The following is a 15,378-nucleotide window of genomic DNA, read 5'->3' as shown; positions in this document are numbered from 1 at the left end:
ATGAGCTAGAGCGAAGCACCAGGATTGGCGCATCTAATGGATGCGCCACTTCTGGGGCTGCTGCAGCCTGCTATTTATCAGACCCCAGCTGTCCGCTTTACCTTGGCTGGTGATCCAATTTTGGGGGAACCCCCATGTATTTTTTTTTTAATTATTTATTTAGTTTAAAAAAACAGTGTGGGATGCCCTCAGTTTTGGATTACAAGCAAAGGTGAATCTGCCAGCTGTGGTCTGCAGGCTGCAGCCGTCTGTTTTACCCTAGCTGGCTATCAAAAATAGGGGGAACGCCACGTCATTTTTTTTTTTAAATTTATTTATTTTTTACGATTACAAAATGAAGGAGAGTGGGACATTATGTGTCTTTCTGCCATTATAATGACAGAAAAGACTGATATGAAGTGTACAAGCAAATGAAAATCTCCAGAGCGGTCTACGCTGTGAAAAGCAGTAGAAAATAGCACTGGAGTGAACATGTGACCGCCTCATGTAGGTTGAAGCTATGGATCCTGGGTAAATTTATGTATTTTTTTCTCCTTCAGTTTTTTTGCAGTACGCAAAAAACTAAAGGCACACGGATGACAAACGGATGACATACGTACTGTATATGGAACGGAAACGGATGCCACACCAATGCACCCGTGAAAAAAACGGACATTTTTTTTGTGGACCGCAAAAACAGATTGGTCGTGTGAATGTAGCCTTATTCTGATCTGCTGTTTATAAACAGCAGGCAGAAATAAGTGAATAGCGTCCCCCCATCGTCAGAAAATCTCCGGGGTTTCAGGGGGTAGCTGAGACCCTGGAGATCATGATTCAGGCCGTTTTTTCTGGTCCCCACTCACGTGATCACCGGTATACACCGTATACCGATGATCACGTTACAGTAAATGACAGTGCCGGCAAAAAATTATTTATCTCCCATCTGGCACGAACAAACATGTCAGATGTGAGACAAATCTCCTCCCCTGTCCCTTCCGGTCCCCCGCTGTCGCCAAAGTGCCCCCCCGAACCGTCTCCCGGAAATCCAAGATGGCTGCGCGCACAGCAGCGCGCCGGCCGCATTCACCCTACTCCTCTGATTTCTGTCGCATGTGCCATGACACATGTGACAGAAAACTCCTCCCCAGGCCCTGCCAGGTCACCCCCTATAACCCCACCGGTGTTCCACTGTGTCCCACGGCACCTGTGCAGCGTTGATCCCCCACGGCCCCCTCCTTCACAATAGATGCTGCCACATGCACAGAGCGGCTGTCAGCTCAGATTCCTGTGTTCAGACACAGTGAGTGGCGGTAACCATGCATCTGTAAGCTACTGCAATGCCCTGCCCATGAGGTAAGGAACACAGTTGATCAGGAGAGCTAAACTACATTTCCAAATGGAGGTATTTGATTTTATAGTTGCCCTGCTGAACGACTACCAAACATGAGAGTCCGTTATACGCCACAAGAAAACACATCTAAATAGCGAGCTCTGTTGTTTAGTATTCATTCAGCAGGATAACTGGACTTAAAGGGGTATTCCATCTCCAAGATCCTATCCCCAATATATAGTAGGTGGAATAGTAATAATATTAGCAAATACCTTTATTAGCAAATTTAGTATAGTTCTCCTGATTAGGCATGCCCTTACCTCATGAGCAGGGCATTGCAGCTTTGGTAGCAACAGTTACCACATGGACTCTGCTGCTGTGGACCCGAGGAGAGTGGGTGCAGATTCATTGCACCCACACTCCTCACATGGAGGGTCTGCACTCCTAGAAAATGGGGGATACAATCCCCGAGCGTGTCCCCCCATATTCTAGACAGTCCAGAGTCGTCATGGGACCCCCTTATTTTTTTTTCCTTACAATAAATTGGTGAAAGAGGGAATGTTTTAGGGAGTGTTATCAAATACATTTTTTTTTTGTCTATCTGTTTTGTTAGTACAAACTGAGGTTCTTCGAACAGCTCGCTGAACCAAACTCGAACGCGGCCTCCATTTGACGAACCGAACTCGAGCCTCTAGAGGTTCGCTCATCTCTATTGGGAGCCCACACATTATTTTTTACCCATAACCTTAGAGTTAGTGTTACGTGTTTGTTTGTTTTTTTATTTAATTTTTATTGAAGTTTTGTAAAAAATTGACATGGGCTTCGCCATATTTTTGTATGCCAGCCAGGTAAAGCATGCAGATATGGGCTGCCCCCAACTCCCAGCTGCCTATTTGTACCCAGCTGGGAACCAAAAATATAGGGAAGCCCTTTTTTTTCAATATTTCATGAATTTAATAAATATTTTTTTTAAAAAAATGACGTGGTCTTTGCACAATTCTTGTGTCTTGCCAGTTACAATTAGGCAGCTGGGGACTTCAATCCGAAGTAGAGGGTGGCCCAAGCTTTCTGGGGCCCCCCACTGTGAACTGCAGTGCACAGCCACCTCAGAAAATGGTGCCATAGAAGCGCCATCTACGGGCACTGTATCTAACTCTTCCAGCAGCCCTGGGGCCGGGTGACACGCTGGGTAATAATGGGGTTAGGGCTAGGACCAGCTGTGTATTATTAGCTGGCACTAAGCCCGAAATTCATGGTGTCACGCCAATATTAAACATGACCACCATGAATTTCTAGTGAAGATAAAAAAAAACACAACACAGAGAAACATATTTTTATTAGAAATAAAACAGAACATAATTAGTGACTCCATCTTTATTGAATTAAAGACCCCCCCCCCCTCTGCCACAGTCCTGAGTTGAGGGTCCTGCGATGTCCAATCCGGATCCAATATCATACGATCGGTTTGCCGTAAGGAAAACCGATCAGATGATGTGCCAGGCTCAAGTACCTGAATCAGATGACACATCAGCTGATTGTTTAAAAGCCATTTAAATAATCAGCTGATGCATCAGTAGAAAAAAAAAACTATACTCACCTCTCTGCAGACTTCCGTGACACGTCCGATCTGCTCCAGGACCCGCCAGTAAGCAGCTGATGCTTTCACCTGACAGCATCATCTGATTATTTAAACCGGCCGGGCGGTAAAAAGCTGGCTAGCTTTTATGAACAATCGCTTGATTCATCATCTGATTGTTTAAAAGCCGGGCGGTAAAAAGCTGGCCGACTTTTCACCACTGGACTTAAACGAGGCTGTCAGCTGATTGTTTAACCTGGCTGGGCGGTAAAAAGACAGCTTTTGACCAGACTTAATCAGATGATGCTGTCAGGTGACAGCATCAGCTGATTTCCGGGAGGTCCTGGTGCCGATTGGACGTGTCCCAGGAGTCTGCAGAGAGGTGAGTATGCTATTTTTTTCTACGGTGCACTTTTGATTTCACTTAGCAGCGAATGTACAGGCAAAGAGAAACTGCCACACATACGCTACTAAGCGAAAGTCATGTCATTTGAGCACTGTTATTATACATTTGTGACATTTTAGGTTTTCTGCAGTCCGCCGTGGGTGCCGCCAGAAAAATGCTGGAGTTTCCCATAGGTTAACATTGGGCTCGGTGCTTGGGTCAAGTACCCGAGCATTTTACTGCTCGCTCATCCCTAATGATAATGTTCTGATTTGTGGAGAAGGACAATTTACAGAGCTGGAAGTCAAAAATATGCTTCCTGCAAGCTGGTGCTCCCATACCCCTGGCACTATAGACAAAAGCCAAATGGAGACTCTACTTGGAGTCTCCACATTTCCAAAAATTAAGGTCAGGCAACAGGAAAAGTGGCAACAATTGGCACACACTACAAATAGCCCAACAAAGAAACATGGAAGTGTAGGACTGGCTCAGGAAGAAGGCTTGCGCCTTGCATTTCTTCCTTCACCAGAGACAGCAAGATAAAAGACAGGTGTAGGGCTGGTGCTCCCATACCCCTGGCACTACAGAAAAAAAGCCACAAGAAACAGCAAGATGATGCACTACCTACAAGACTCAACTTGGAGTCTCAACATTTAAATACCTTACAGGCAGACAATACAGTAGCATCAATTACTCCCCTCCCCATAGGATGTTAAAACAGCAGAGAGGTATTGCCTATGCAACGCACTAGATCTGACCTGGCACTTAGCATTTACAAATCATGAGATACATGACAGACATGTGTTGGCCTCTTCCTCACAGAAGCCTGGCAGTACACTATCGCCCAGTCTGCACAGTCTGTGACTGGGGTGGTAAAGTCACTGGACATCCATGACTTGTCCCATGACTTGTTCATCTTAGGCGGTTTACACTTTAAGTGGACAGCCGGATACACTTATCTTTCAAAACACTGCAAACACAAAGTGGTGGTGATCATATTAAAATGACAACTGTGATTTAAAACATTCATCAAGGGAACAATACACCTGTATACATGGTCAAAAAGTGTAAAAGCTCCTTTACAACATAAAATGTAGTGTGCAACCAAATACTGTTTCTATAATTGTAATATCCCGTTAAAGTACATGTGTCCAGAGTCTCACAGGGATAGAAAAATACAAAAACACCTTTGTTGTATCCTGAATAGTGGGCAACAACATGCATATGTGTAGCAGTAATAATCCTATAAATTTCATAAATCTTAGGCCTCACCGCCTCATTTGTAAGGAAATAATACAGTTGCAACAAAAAATGTTATCCATTCATGTTGCCAGCGACCGATGGCAAAACACACACATATAGGGAGAGTATCCCTTGAAATTCTGTATGTTTTTTTAAACCCATACGGACATTTAAATAGGGATGATGTGCGTACTAAAAGGCAGAATTGGTACATGATGGTATATCCTATTACAGCTGCCTCACGCATACCAAATTTAAAGTGTCAAGAGTAGCTATTCTTCTCTCCCTGAAGAAGCCATTTGGATTGAGACTCATTTTTTTCTTGCAAACCGCGTGTTGGGGGGTTAGGGAGCTCTTTCTCCTTGGGGAAAGCCGGGCTATTTAGGACTGACCTGCCTTTGCACTGGGCACTTTAAATTTGGTATGTGTAAGGCAGCTGTAAGGGATACTCTTGCTATATATGTGTTTTGCCATCGTTAGTGGGCTTCTGAAAGTCACTTCAAAGGTGATATGGTCCCTAAATTATTTTGCAAATTTAGTTGGCCAAATGAGAAATTGCCGATGAAATTTGAACCCTTCTAACTTCCAAACAAAAAAATATAGTGGTTCAAAAATTGCGCTAATGTAAAGTAGACATATGGGAAATGTTATTTAGTAACTATTTTGTGTTACAAAACTCTCAGATTAAGTTCATTGAAATTCAAAGTTGGAAACTTGCTAAATTTCAGATATTTTCACAAATAAAAGCAAACAATATTGTCTTAAAGTTACCACTATCGTGAATTACAAACTGTCATGAAAAAAGAAATCTCAGAATTACTGGGAGTCGTAGAAGCGTTCCAGAGTTATAACCTGTCAAAATAACTGTTTGCCAGTTTGTGTATATACAGTACTAGCTGTAATACCCGGGCGATGCCCGGGAAAGTAACTGTCTCTCTGTCTCTCCCCCAGTCTCTGTTTGTCTGTGTCTGTCTCTGTCTGTCTATCTGTGTCTCTTTCTGTCTGTGTGTCTGTCTCTGTGTGTCTGTCTCTGTGTGTCTGTCTCTGTGTGTCTGTCTCCGTGTGTCTGTCTCCGTGTGTCTGTCTCCGTGTATCTGTCTCCGTGTATCTGTCTCTGTGTATCTTTCTGTCTCTTTCCCTGTCTGTCTCTCTCTAGCTCTGTGTCTGCCTGTCTCTCTCTTTCTCTATCTGTCTCTTTACCTGTCTGTCTCTCTCTAGCTCTGTGTCTGCCTGTCTCTCTCTTTCTCTATCTGTCTCTTTCCATGTCTGTCTTTTTCCCCATCTGTCTCTTTCCATGTCTGTCTTTTTCCCCATCTGTCTCTTTCCATGTCTGTCTTTTTCCCCATCTGTCTCTTTCCATGTCTGTCTTTTTCCCCATCTGTCTCTTTCCATGTCTGTCTTTTTCCCCATCTGTCTCTTTCCATGTCTGTCTTTTTCCCCATCTGTCTCTTTCCATGTCTGTCTTTTTCCCCATCTGTCTCTTTCCATGTCTGTCTTTTTCCCCATCTGTCTCTTTCCATGTCTGTCTTTTTCCCCATCTGTCTCTTTCCATGTCTGTCTTTTTCCCCATCTGTCTCTTTCCATGTCTGTCTTTTTCCCCATCTGTCTCTTTCCATGTCTGTCTTTTTCCCCATCTGTCTCTTTCCATGTCTGTCTTTTTCCCCATCTGTCTCTTTCCATGTCTGTCTTTTTCCCCATCTGTCTCTTTCCATGTCCGTCTTTTTCCCCATCTGTCTCTTTCCATGTCTGTCTTTTTCCCCATCTGTCTCTTTCCATGTCTGTCTTTTTCCCCATCTGTCTCTTTCCATGTCTGTCTTTTTCCCCATCTGTCTCTTTCCATGCCTGTCTTTTTCCCCATCTGTCTCTTTCCATGTCTGTCTTTTTCCCCATCTGTCTCTTTCCATGTCTGTCTTTTTCCCCATCTGTCTCTTTCCATGTCTGTCTTTTTCCCCATCTGTCTCTTTCCATGTCTGTCTTTTTCCCCATCTGTCTCTTTCCATGTCTGTCTTTTTCCCCATCTGTCTCTTTCCATGTCTGTCTTTTTCACCATCTGTCTCTTTCCATGTCTGTCTTTTTCCCCATCTGTCTTTTTCCATGTCTGTCTTTTTCCCCATCTGTCTCTTTCCATCTCTGTCTTTTTCCCCATCTGTCTCATTCCATCTCTGTCTTTTTCCCCATCTGTCTCTTTCCATGTCTGTCTTTTTCCCCATCTGTCTCTTTCCATGTCTGTCTTTTTCCCCATCTGTCTCTTTCCATGTCTGTCTTTTTCCCCATCTGTCTCTTTCCATGTCTGTCTTTTTCCCCATCTGTCTCTTTCCATGTCTGTCTTTTTCCCCATCTGTCTCTTTCCATGTCTGTCTTTTTCCCCATCTGTCTCTTTCCATGTCTGTCTTTTTCCCCATCTGTCTCTTTCCATGTCTGTCTTTTTCCCCATCTGTCTCTTTCCATGTCTGTCTTTTTCCCCATCTGTCTCTTTCCATGTCTGTCTTTTTCCCCATCTGTCTCTTTCCATGTCTGTCTTTTTCCCCATCTGTCTCTTTCCATGTCTGTCTTTTTCCCCATCTGTCTCTTTCCATGTCTGTCTTTTTCCCCATCTGTCTCTTTCCATGTCTGTCTTTTTCCCCATCTGTCTCTTTCCATGTCTGTCTTGTTCCAGGTGTGTTTCATTCCAGGTCTGTCTCTTTCCCCATCTGTCTCTTTCCCCATCTGTCTCTTTTCCAGTTTGCCTCTGTCTCCTTTCCTGTCTCTTTCCTTGTCTCTGTCGGTCTCTTTCCCTGTCTTTTTTGCTTGTCTCTGTCTCTTTCCCTGTCTCTGTCTCTTTCCCTGTCTCTGTCTCTTTCCCTGTCTCTGTCTCTTTCCCTGTCTCTGTCTCTTTCCCTGTCTCTGTCTCTTTCCCTGTCTCTTTCCCTGTCTCTGTCTCTTTCCCTGTCTGCCTCTGTCTCTTTCCCTGTCTGCCTCTGTCTCTTTCCCTGTCTGCCTCTGTCTCTTTCCCTGTCTGCCTCTGTCTCTTTCCCTGTCTGCCTCTGTCTCTTTCCCTGTCTGCCTCTGTCTCTTTCCCTGTCTGCCTCTGTCTCTTTCCCTGTCTGCCTCTGTCTCTTTCCCTGTCTGCCTCTGGCTCTTTGGTATTGAAACAAACCAAACTGTACGGAGAATATAGCATTGAAAATGTGGGGAAGTCGAAGTCAGTCATCATTACTCTAAAGTAAAAAAAAACATAAGTAGCCAGAACTCTATAATTCCAGGGCATATTTTTAACATCACTAATGCACTTCCTTTTCAGATTCATTGACTTACCTTCACAAATAATTGGTGGACCCCAGCCATAATTAAAACACTGCACAAGATTGTATTTCGGCCTTTTCCCATCAGGACATGTGTAGCTAATGACATCCTTATCTTTGTATACGGAAGACCCATGTTTACAGGTAATAGCTGTAAAAAATAAACAGATACATTTCTCATTATTTATTGTAATTATGGATATTAGATCCAAAGAGGTGACATAGAAATGACACAGTGACCAAATGACCATTTCTGTGTGTTAACAGCTTTTATCACTCAGTCGTGTGGATGCAAAGAAAGTTAAATTAAAAAAATGTAAAGTTTCTTAGATGACCACCCAATACTACAGAAATTATCTTATGGGATAATAATGTAAAAGATGACTCCAGTAGTAATTCTAGTGTTGATTAGGTGAACAATGAGGTGGTACAGTATTCGAAAGTTTTCACTGTACAGGAAGAGATAGCTTGATTCATGAATTAATGTTAGAGATGCCTGAATCACTGTTAATCAACTTTTTTGTCAAATGTAAAACGCATTCCAACAGTGCAGAGAATGCCTCCCACCTCTGTAAAGTGAAGCCATGGCTCATTGCAATCAGGCAGTTTTGAAATTAAAATGCATTGGAGTATGCAGTCACACAGCTGAAGAGTTGTGGACAGCTATCCAGGCTGAGTTTGAGCAATGGTTCTCTCCACTGAACCTGGAACCAGGGGAGGCCATGTGCTATAATGATGTGAACCAGATGTTGGCCCTGTACTTGGGCAACATCACACATGTGCCTTGCATGGTTCATGTCCTCAACCTGGTTGTACAGCAATTTTGTTTGCCAAAACATGGTCACTGTGTGCTCATTTCTGCCGTTCACAGCTCCTAGCTAATCTATTTGCATCGCTACAGAGGTCTTTCGTCCTACTGGTTAATAGAGATGAGCCACCCCCCTAGCGTTCGAGTTTGGTTCGGTTTGCCGAACGGAGACTCCGTTAGATGAAAGTTCAACGAACCTTTCAACAACCAACTCGAACCCCATTGAAAACAATGGGAGTCAAACACAAACACATAAAAACACATTATACATGTACACATACAATTAATAAACATTGCTATAACACTTACAGGTCCCCGCGACGCGTCCTGCAATCTGTCTCCCACCGCTTTTCCTTCCGATAATCGCTGCGTCCTCCCGGTAACCAGCACTGATGATAGTACCTATCGTGATGTCAAAATAGCATATGACCAGTCAGGTGTCTATTATCTCATTGGCTACAGACTGGTCACATGGCTAGAAGTCATCATTGCTAGGTCCTGTCAGTGCATCTATCCAGTACGCGGTGATCGTTCAAGCATTTCCGTGTACCGGCGAAATGCTCTGGCACATGGTCGACTCCCCATTTCTGCATGTGGGCGCTCTTTACAGAGTCAGCCCACATGCAGGGACTAGCTGTCACAGCCGGTAAATAGCGGCACGGGAATCACGTGATCGGAGCACCATTGCTATGGTAACCAACTGTCAGCGGTGACGTCACCGCTTACAGCACGCAGTTCTGCTCACTCACTGAGTGAAAAGACTGCACGGCACCAGCAGCGTTCTTCCTCCCATGCTGTGCTGTCTGCTGTAGCAGAGCTCCATGGGTTGAAGGAGAAAGAAGACAGAAGACCATGGATCGTGGAGGGCTGAAAGGAAGTAATAAACATGGAGTCTCTAAGTGTGTCTGTATATTTATTTCTATTAAAGTATTTTTTCTCTGTGTGGTGTCTTTTTTTAACCCTTTATTGAAGATTCTTAATGGCCGGGTCAAACATGCCTGACATTAAGAATCTCTGGCTTAATATTAGCTAGTAAAACAAAGCTAGCTTTAATTCATTGTTACCCAGCAAGCCACCCGGCTTCAGGGCTGCTGGAAGAGTTGGATACAGCGCCAGATGATGGCGCTTCTATGAAAGCGCCATTTTCTGGGCGGCTACGGACAGCAATTCGCAGGAGAAGGGCCCAGAAACCACGGACCAACCTGCCTGTACCTGGCTGGACACAAAAATGGGGCGAAGCCCACATCGTTTTTTTTTTTTAATTATTTCATGAAATTCATGAAATAATTAAAAAAAGGGCTTTCCTATATTTTTAGTTCCCAGCCGGGTACAAATAGGCAGCTGGGGGTTGGGGGCAGCTGTACCTGCCTGCTGTACCTGGCTAGCATACAAAAATATAGTGAAGCTCACGTCATTTTTTTTTTAGTTTTTTGGCAAAAAAAATAAAAAATGCTTCCCTAGATATTCCATTGCCAGTGAAGGTAACACCAAGCAGTGGGGGTTAGTATCCAGTAACTGCTTGGATCACCCTTAGCTAGCAATACAAAACATGCAGCGTGAGTCCATATATTTTTTTTTAATTATTTATTTAAATAACTAAAAAAAAATAGGCTTCCCTGTATTTTGATTGGCTGACATCACAGTACTATAAAAATAAATCATTAAAAAAAATGACGTAGCGTCCCACGGTATTTTTGATTCTCACCGCAGATAAAGCAGACAGCTACGGGTTGCCATCCCATCTGCCTGGCGTTACCTTGGCTGGCAATCAAAATACAGGGAAGCCCATTATTTTTTTTTATTTAAAAAAATAGTTTAAAAAAAAAAAAATGTCGTGGAGTCCCCCCATTTTTGATAGCCAGCTAAGGGAAAGCAGACGGCTGTAGCCTGAAAACCACAGCTGGCAGCTTTACCGTGGTTGGGGATCCAATGTGGAGGTCACCCCAGGCTCTTTTTTTATAATTATTTTATAAATAATAATAATTACAAGAAAAAGTAGGGTCCCCCCCAAATTGGATTACCAGCCAAGGTAAAGCGGACAGCTGTGGTCTGGTATTCTCAGGGTAGGAAGGTCCATAGTTATTGGCCCTTCACAGCCTAAAACTAGCAGGCCGCAGGCGCCCCAGAAGTGGCGCATCCATTAGATGCGCCAATCCTGGGGCTTCACCCCAGCTCATCCCGTGCCCTGGTGCAGTGGCAAACGGGGTAATAAATGGGGTTGATACTAGCTGTAAGGTCACCTGACATCAAGCCCAGCAGTTTGTGATGTCATGGTGTCTATCAGATACTTGACATCCCAAACTGTCAGTACTAACAAAAAAGATAGACAAAAAAAAATGTATTTGAAAAAACACTTCCCAAAACATTCCCTCTTTTACCAATTTATTGTAAGGAAAAAAAAATAAGGGGGTCCCACGACGACTCTGGACCATCTATAATATGGGGGGACACGCTCAGGGAACGTTTCCTCCATTTTCTAGGAGTGCAGACCCTCCATGTGAGGAGTGTGGGTGCAATGAATCTGCACCCACTCTCCCCGGGTCCACAGCAGCAGAGTCCATGTCGTAACTGTTGCTACCAAAGCAGCAATATCCTGTTCATTAGGTAAGGGCATGCCTAATCAGGAGAACTATTCTACATTTCCAAATATTGGTATTTGCTGATATTATTGCTATTCCACCTACTATATATTGGGGATAGGATCTTGGAGATGGAATACCCCTTTAAGTCCAGTTATTCAGCTGAATGAATACTAAAAAACAGAGCTCGCTATTTAGACATGTTTTCTTGTGGTGTATAATGGACTCTCATGTTTGGTAGCCGTTCAGCAGGGCAACTATAAAATCAAATACCTCCATTTGGAAATGTAGTTTAGCTCTCCTGATCAACTGTGTTCCTTACCTCATGAGCAGTAGCGCACAGATGCATTGTTACAGCCACTCACTGTGTCTGAACACAGGAAGCTGAGCTGACAGCCGCTCTGTGCATGCAGAAGCGTCTATTGTGAAGGAGGGGGCCGCGGGGGATCAACGCTGCACAGGTACCGTGGGACACCGGGGAACACCGGTGGCGTTATAGGGGGTGACATGGCAGGGCCTGGGGATGAATTTTCTGTTGCATGTGTCATGACACATGCGACAGAAATCAGAGGAGTAGGGTGAATGCGGCCAGCGCGCTGCTGTGCGTGCGGCCATCTTGGATTTCCGGGAGGGGGTCAGGGGGGGCACTTTGGCGACACCGGGGGACTGGCGGGGACCGGGGAGGAGATTTATCTCCCATGAGACATGTTTGTTCATGCCAGATTAGAGATAAATAATTTTTTACCGGCGCTGTCATTTACTGTAATGTGATCATCGGTATACGGTGTATACCGGTGATCACTTGAGTGGGGTACCGGAAAAACCGGCCTGAATCATGATCTCCAGGGTCTCAGCTACCCCCTGAAACACCAGAGATTTTCTGACGCTGGGAGGCGCTATTCACTTATTTCTGCCTAAAAGGCAGATCAGAATAAGGCTACATTCACACGACCGATCAGTTTTTGCGGTCCATGGATGCATCCATGTGGCATGCAGCCTGCAGACCACAGCTGGCAGCTTCACCTTGGCTGGTAATCCAAAAATGAGGGCACCCCACGCTGTTATTTTAAATTAAATAAATAATATTAAAAAAAAAAAACATGTGGTGGTCCCCCCAAAATTGGATCACCAGTCAAGGTAAAGCGGACAGCTGGGGTCTGATATTCTCAGACTAGGGAGGTCCATGGTTATTGGACTCTCCCCAGCCTAAAAATAGAAGGCCGCAGCCGCCCCAAAAGTGGCACATCCATTAGATGCGCCAATCCTGGTGCTTCGCTCTAGCTCATCCGTTGCTCTGGTGGCAGAGGGGGTAATATGTGGGGTTAATACCAGATGTGTAATGTCACCTGACATCAAGTCCTGGGGTTCATGATGTCAGGCGTCTATCAGATACCCGACATCACCAACCCAGTCAGTGATAAAAAAAATAGACGACAAACACATTTTTGCTTGAAAAAATACTCCCCAAAACATTCCTTCTTTCACCAATTTATTAGAAAGAAAAACAAATCCAGGTCTGGTGTAATCCAAGGGGTTCCTATGACGATCCATACCATAGTCAATGTCCCAGTCAATGAAGAACAGAATGTTCCATATTGGCTGGGAGAGCAATGCAGTGACCTGAGCTAACATCAATAGGTCAGCCCAGGTCACTGCAGGGCATGATGAGTGCTGCTGTCAGGAGGATAGCGAGGTACATTACCTGCGGTGATTGCTGCACTCCTGATAGCAGAGCTGTCACTGAGTTCAATGACCGCCGCCTTCACAACCAAGTATCGAGGGTGCCTGTGACGTCACCGCTAGTGACAGTCTCGGGTCGGCAGCGAGAGGAGATGTGACAAGCAGCGTCCATGGAGGACAGTGACAGCACTGACGTCGGGAGGGCAGGACTTCATCAACGCAGGTAAGGAACTTCACTAACCTCCTGACGGCAGTGCTTGTCATCCCCGCGGCTGCTGTCACTGCAGTGTGGGCAGCTGCGGACACCGTACAGTGCGGGAAGCTTTGGACACTGCTGAAGCGGGACACAGACTGCAGAAGCATCCGACAGAAGTCACACAGAAGTGCTTCTATGTGGCTTTTGGGGATTTTTGCACACGTAGCCAGGGTAAACATCGGGTTACTAAGCAAAGCGCTTTGCTTGGACACCCGATATTTACTCTGGTTACCAGCTTACCGCAGGCTGCCAGCGACGGCCCCCTGCACATGTAGCTGTAAAAAGCCACACTTTTGGTGATCAAACCATTCTCGAACGTAACTCGAACTGCCGAACTTTTAGCAAATCGTTTGAGTTCGTTGAATGACTCGAACACCCCCCAAAATCACTTGAACATGAAATTGGCGAACCTCGAACCTCGCTCATCTCTACTGATTAACCGGTTGATATGCGACGTGCCGACAGAGTGAAATTCCAGTCTGCAGAAGTTGCAGCACCTGTGGCTGCAGGGACAACTCCTGTTGCAGTATGTCCTGATGCATAGCCTGGAACAATGCAGTCCTGATGTGGAGCAAATTACGTTTGTGGAGTGGGCAGAAGAAACAAATTGAAGAAGAAATCGGGTATAAGCCACGCTATCACCACGGAATCCGATGTTAATTTAATTACTTTATTTTTTGTACAGGTCGAAGCGTTTCAGAGACACACGTCTCCTTCATCAGGACATTAAAGGTACAGGATACTCTTCCTTTGATGTCATGATGAAGGAGACAGATGTCTCTGAAATGCTTTGACCTGGAGAAAAAAAATAAAGGAATTAAATTAACATCGGATTCCGTGGTGATAGCATGGCTTATACCCGATTTCTTCTTCAATTTGTTCTATGTCTAACCTCGGAGCTGCATCTGTTACCATCTCTGCATGTGTTTTACAGGGGTTGTGACTTTCACAGACGCAATAGGTGAGTGCGCCTAATTTCTGTCAATTTTTTCCCTGCTGGGTAAGACCCTATTGCACTTCTTTGCTCCACAGAGTTATCTCCTGTGCTTGTGGAGTGGGCACAGATAAAGTACCTCTGTACTATTCTTCAGGGTTTTGAAATGTCTACTAAGATGGTTTGTGCTGACAAAGCCATCATTTGCATCACTATTCCTGTCATCTACATGCTGGAGCAAACTTTGAATACTCTGCAGGTCATGATCCCAGTGGAAGAGAAGGAAGCAGAGAAGGATGCAGAAGGGAAACAATATCTCTAAGGTCAGGTCTGTCATCGCACTGGCGATTGGCATGGGATGGTGGAGTACAGCCATCGAGGGGTCTCATGGTACCAGGCAAGCTGTTAGTGAAAGTGCTTGAGCCGAGGAACAAATGGAGGAAGACAAGGAGGAAGAGGTGATGGTCGCGCAACAGTCAGGAGATGAAGAGATTGATCCCCTCTCTGTTGCCCATGGTTGGTAGGAAGAGACGGATGAAGCAAGCTTGAATGTTAACCTGCCACCAACAAACTATGGACACCTTGGACCTCACAGAAGCGACTGACACATGAGCGCATTTTGAACATGATTCCAGAATTATTATGATAAGAAGTAGTGCTGACTACTTGCTTGCCACTCTGTTAGATCCTTGGTACAAGAGTACATTTTGCCAGATGCTTCTCTCCTGGAAACTGACGCGTGCATGCTGGGGTTTCAAAACTATCTTTTACACAATCTTAAGGCTATGTGCACACGGGACTCTGTACCCGCGGATATATCCGCAGCTACATCTGCAGGTTTCCCGCAGCTGATCCCCGGAATCTGCAGCTATCCATTGCTGCGGGATTCCAGCGAACATTCACGTGACTTACCTGTGGAAGTCCCGGCCTCTGTCTCCATGGTGGAGAGCCAGGAATTCCGCAGGTTTTCCGCAGGAATAATTGACATGCAGTTATGTGCAGTTGCGGGACATCCGCAGCATGGACACAGTCACTCCCAATGTCCATAGGATAACATGGGGAGTGTCTGTACTTGCTAAAACCTGCGGATTGATCTAGAAAATCCAGATAAATCAGCAGGTTTTCCGCAGCAAAATCCGCAGGTACAGAGTCCCGTGTAGAGATGAGCGATGTTCGACGTTCGCCAATTTCATGTTCGAGTGATTTTCGGGGGTGTTCGAGACGTTTGACGAACTCGAGCTTTTGGCTAAAAGCTCGAAGTTCGAGTTACGTTTGAGAACGGTTCGATCAACAAAAAGCCTAGCTTCTTACTAACTGGCTTTTCACTC

At 44.9% G+C, this 15,378-nt stretch overlaps 1 protein-coding gene across 1 annotated transcript in view; it reads right to left on the bottom strand.

Moving 5' to 3' along the window:
• LOC142250054 (complement factor H-related protein 1-like) overlaps positions 1 to 15,378 on the bottom strand; it is a 513,811-nt gene that overhangs the window by 191,332 nt on the left and 307,101 nt on the right. The window contains exon 5 of the mRNA XM_075322116.1: positions 7,807 to 7,944. Coding sequence (XP_075178231.1) covers positions 7,807 to 7,944 — 138 coding nt within the window. The remainder of the gene's footprint in view (positions 1 to 7,806; positions 7,945 to 15,378) is intronic.

Source organism: Anomaloglossus baeobatrachus, chromosome 8, assembly GCF_048569485.1.
Source record: "Anomaloglossus baeobatrachus isolate aAnoBae1 chromosome 8, aAnoBae1.hap1, whole genome shotgun sequence".
In the NCBI taxonomy this organism is placed as follows: Eukaryota; Metazoa; Chordata; class Amphibia; order Anura; family Aromobatidae; genus Anomaloglossus; species Anomaloglossus baeobatrachus.
Note: the sequence above shows the minus strand (reverse complement) of the source record. Positions and strands in the feature narration are given on the sequence as shown.